The sequence below is a fragment of the Aptenodytes forsteri genome, unplaced genomic scaffold (assembly GCF_000699145.1).
Source record: "Aptenodytes forsteri isolate BGI_AS27 unplaced genomic scaffold, ASM69914v1 Scaffold23, whole genome shotgun sequence".
Lineage (NCBI taxonomy): Eukaryota > Metazoa > Chordata > Aves > Sphenisciformes > Spheniscidae > Aptenodytes > Aptenodytes forsteri.
The window spans coordinates 6,481,772-6,484,883 of NW_008796043.1; the positions used below are offsets into that span (position 1 = coordinate 6,481,772).

General features: G+C 39.9%; 1 protein-coding gene across 1 annotated transcript in view; it reads right to left on the reverse strand.

Moving 5' to 3' along the window:
- RBBP8 (RB binding protein 8, endonuclease) overlaps positions 1 to 3,112 on the reverse strand; it is a 40,458-nt gene that overhangs the window by 23,962 nt on the left and 13,384 nt on the right. The window contains exon 4 of the mRNA XM_009285644.2: positions 2,777 to 2,872. Within this exon, the coding sequence (XP_009283919.1) occupies positions 2,777 to 2,872 (96 nt within the window). The remainder of the gene's footprint in view (positions 1 to 2,776; positions 2,873 to 3,112) is intronic.

Genomic DNA, 3,112 nt, shown 5'->3' on the forward strand with positions numbered 1-3,112 from the left:
CCAGCTTTGTTGCCCTTCTCTGGACACTCTCCAGCACCTCAACGTCCTTCTTGTAGTGAGGGGCCCAAAACTGAACACAGTATTCAAGGTGCCGCCTCACCAGTGCTGAGTACAGGGGCACGATCACTTCCCTACTCCTGCTGGCCACACTATTGCTGATACAGGCCAGGATGCCATTGGCCTTCTTGGCCGCCTGGGCACACTGCCAGCTCATGTTCAGCCGGCTGTCGACCAACACCCCCAGGCCCTTTTCCACCAGGCAGCTTTCCAGCCACTCTTCCCCAAGCCTGTAGCACTGCATGGGATTGTTGCGACCCAAGTGCAGGACCCGACACTTGGCCTTGTTGAACCTCATACAATTGGCCTCGGCCCATTGATGCAGCCTGTCCAGAACCCTCTGTAGAGCCTTCCTACCCTCAAGCAGATCAACACTCCCGCCCAAGTGAGTTCATTGTAAGTAACGTTCATTCAAGCAAATACAAATAAGCAAATCATTTCAGTAAATATAATTACTACTTCATCTAAGAAGGATATATCACTGTCATTAAGCAAAGTAATAAAATAAAAAGGACAAAAAGTTCGCTCTGTACCAAATACCAAGCAAATGTGAAATCCTTTATCTTTATGTAGACACCGATACTTAAAAGTGCATCCAAAAGTCCATGTGACGCATTGCCTCCACTGTCTCTAATGGTTTTAGATCAGCTGTTTAAAGCATATCCGCTATCAGAAAAGGCTTTGTTATGATCACTCCATCTTACTTGACACATTCATTCATGCAGTGAAACGTGTGTTCCTTTTACAGCTGATAACTGAAGTGTATTTTTTTCTCGTATACAACAAAAAACTAAGAGTATTACCTAAGTGAAAACCACACTCTATTTTGCCTGCTAAATAAGAGAACAATTGGTTAAGAGTTCTGCATTGCTGCTGCTAGCTCACGAAGTATTAAAAAAACCCCAGCAAACCAAAAACCCCAAACAAAATACCTAAGTTTCCAATTCCACAGCTGAATATCGGAAGCAAAAGCCATCTTGGTTTATGGGTATTTTAATATTGTGGAATTATGGAAAGAGTAAAATACTGAAATGCCTCTTCATACTAGCTTATCTGACTGTGTACTAAATACAGTATTATCATCTCCTTGTAATAAACCACTTTAAATACTCTTTTTGTTTTCCGTAATGTGAGTACTTCATCTGCTAAGGGATTAGAAAAGTCCATCCACTCTGCAAATGTCTCTCTACCTATGTGGTGTGAAAGTTTATTACCTGCACGGTTACGAGTTTATCCCTAATGCCTTTCACAGAGAAACAGAGTTGACTGCAAAATTTGAGTACCTTAGCTCTAAAATTTGAGGTAGCACAGGAATGTGGGCAAATAATTTACTGTGTAATGATCTCCTGTTCCCAGAAAGATTCTGAGAGCCTATTAGCAGCAAATTTAACATACACTTTCCAAAACAGGTATAATTTTTAAAAGATGAAAAAATACACTGTGATTTCATGTCTATTGGTTTTGTTTTGCTATACCAGATTAAACAGGAACAAATAAGGGAAAGGCAGAACGGCTCAAAAGGTGATCAGAATGTCTAAGTCCAAAAGCAGGCAAAAGACAGAACTTGCGATTAAATTTAGGTAAGACAGGCAACTGGTAAAAAAGACCCCCCCCAACAAATCTGAAAGATTTCCTAGTGAGTTATTTCATGAGTTTCAAAGTATATTATATAGTTTGCCCTTGGGTTTTGTACTTGCATTACATCTCAATTGATATTAAACTTACCTCTAAAAAAATGGATGGAAAAGCATGTGCTTTAAAATGGCTGTCTGCCTCCCAAGCTGATCTATTTAACTTCTATTTATCTTAACTGAACTAAGCAAACTAAGCAAAAAAATAAAATAACAAAAATTTAATTCAGTCAGAAGAATCTAAATTCTACACTTTTCTTTAACACACACTATTTGGATTGTATTAGAAAAGGACTGGTTTAGAAAAAAAAAAAAAAACAAAACAACTTGCAAAGTATCCAGACCTACAAATTAATAATCCCTTCATTATAGGCAATAGCTGCCAACCAGCTGAAAGATCAGACTGTGACTTAGGGTGAAATTCTCTGCAAGGTTTCTTTGCAACAAGGAAGCTTAACTGAATGTTGATTTTAAAAAGTGGGCTTGGAATTGGTATTGACATATCTTTGGGCACAGAAGGACCCTAAATGTAGAAGGGCTGCAGGGAAGGCTGCTGCGAGGAATGTAGGGAACACAGCAGCAGCCACGGAGCATCAGTGCAGGGGGAGATTTGGGGCATGGAGGCCTGTGGGGTGACAGAGCAGCCCCACCTCTGCCCCTGGAGAGATTCTCGGGCCTGAGGAGAGTGGCTCTGCCCTGTGCCAAGCTGCTGGAGACATTAGCTTGTTTTCAATGCCCTGTACAAGATGATAACGACACATGGCTTTTGGAAATAAAACCTGGGAAACTTGGGACATTTGTCCAATAACCAGATCCTCACTGGAAGATGCTAGCCCTGCTTTTGCAATTTTATCGTGCTTTTCCAAAAGGCCCTGCTTTTGTAGACATGCAGTCACTTGAGAATTGCAGTTAATTACTGTTTATGCCTGTCTGTTTTTAAAGCATGTAATCCCCACAGCTATGGAGAAAACCAACCAGCCAACCTTAAAAAAAAAAAAAAAAAAAAACAAAACAACTTGCAAAGTATCCAGAGCTACTCTGTAAGAGCAAAACACAACAAACGCAAAAGCTAAAAGATACTACTTCACCTGTCTTCTAAAACCTTGATAGTGTCATGAAGTGCTTTTTGCTGTTCTCTGAGCTGCTGGTTCTTGGTATAAAACTCTTCAAGCCTCTCTGCATCCCTAAAATCAAATAGAGAAAACGTTAGTTCTAGCTTTAAATTACAGCTATTAGTTTTTCAGTAGAGAATTCTCTCTGGCACGTTTCTTTTATACTCTTGGGGAGCGTGATTATCATCAGCACAAATATTAAGTTGAAGATAAATGAAGCAAGTGTTTCTGATGAATGGTAATTTAGAAATGTCTGAGTTAGGAAAGGAGCAGCTAGTTTCTAATTCATATTACAGTTGAGCTTCGTTAATA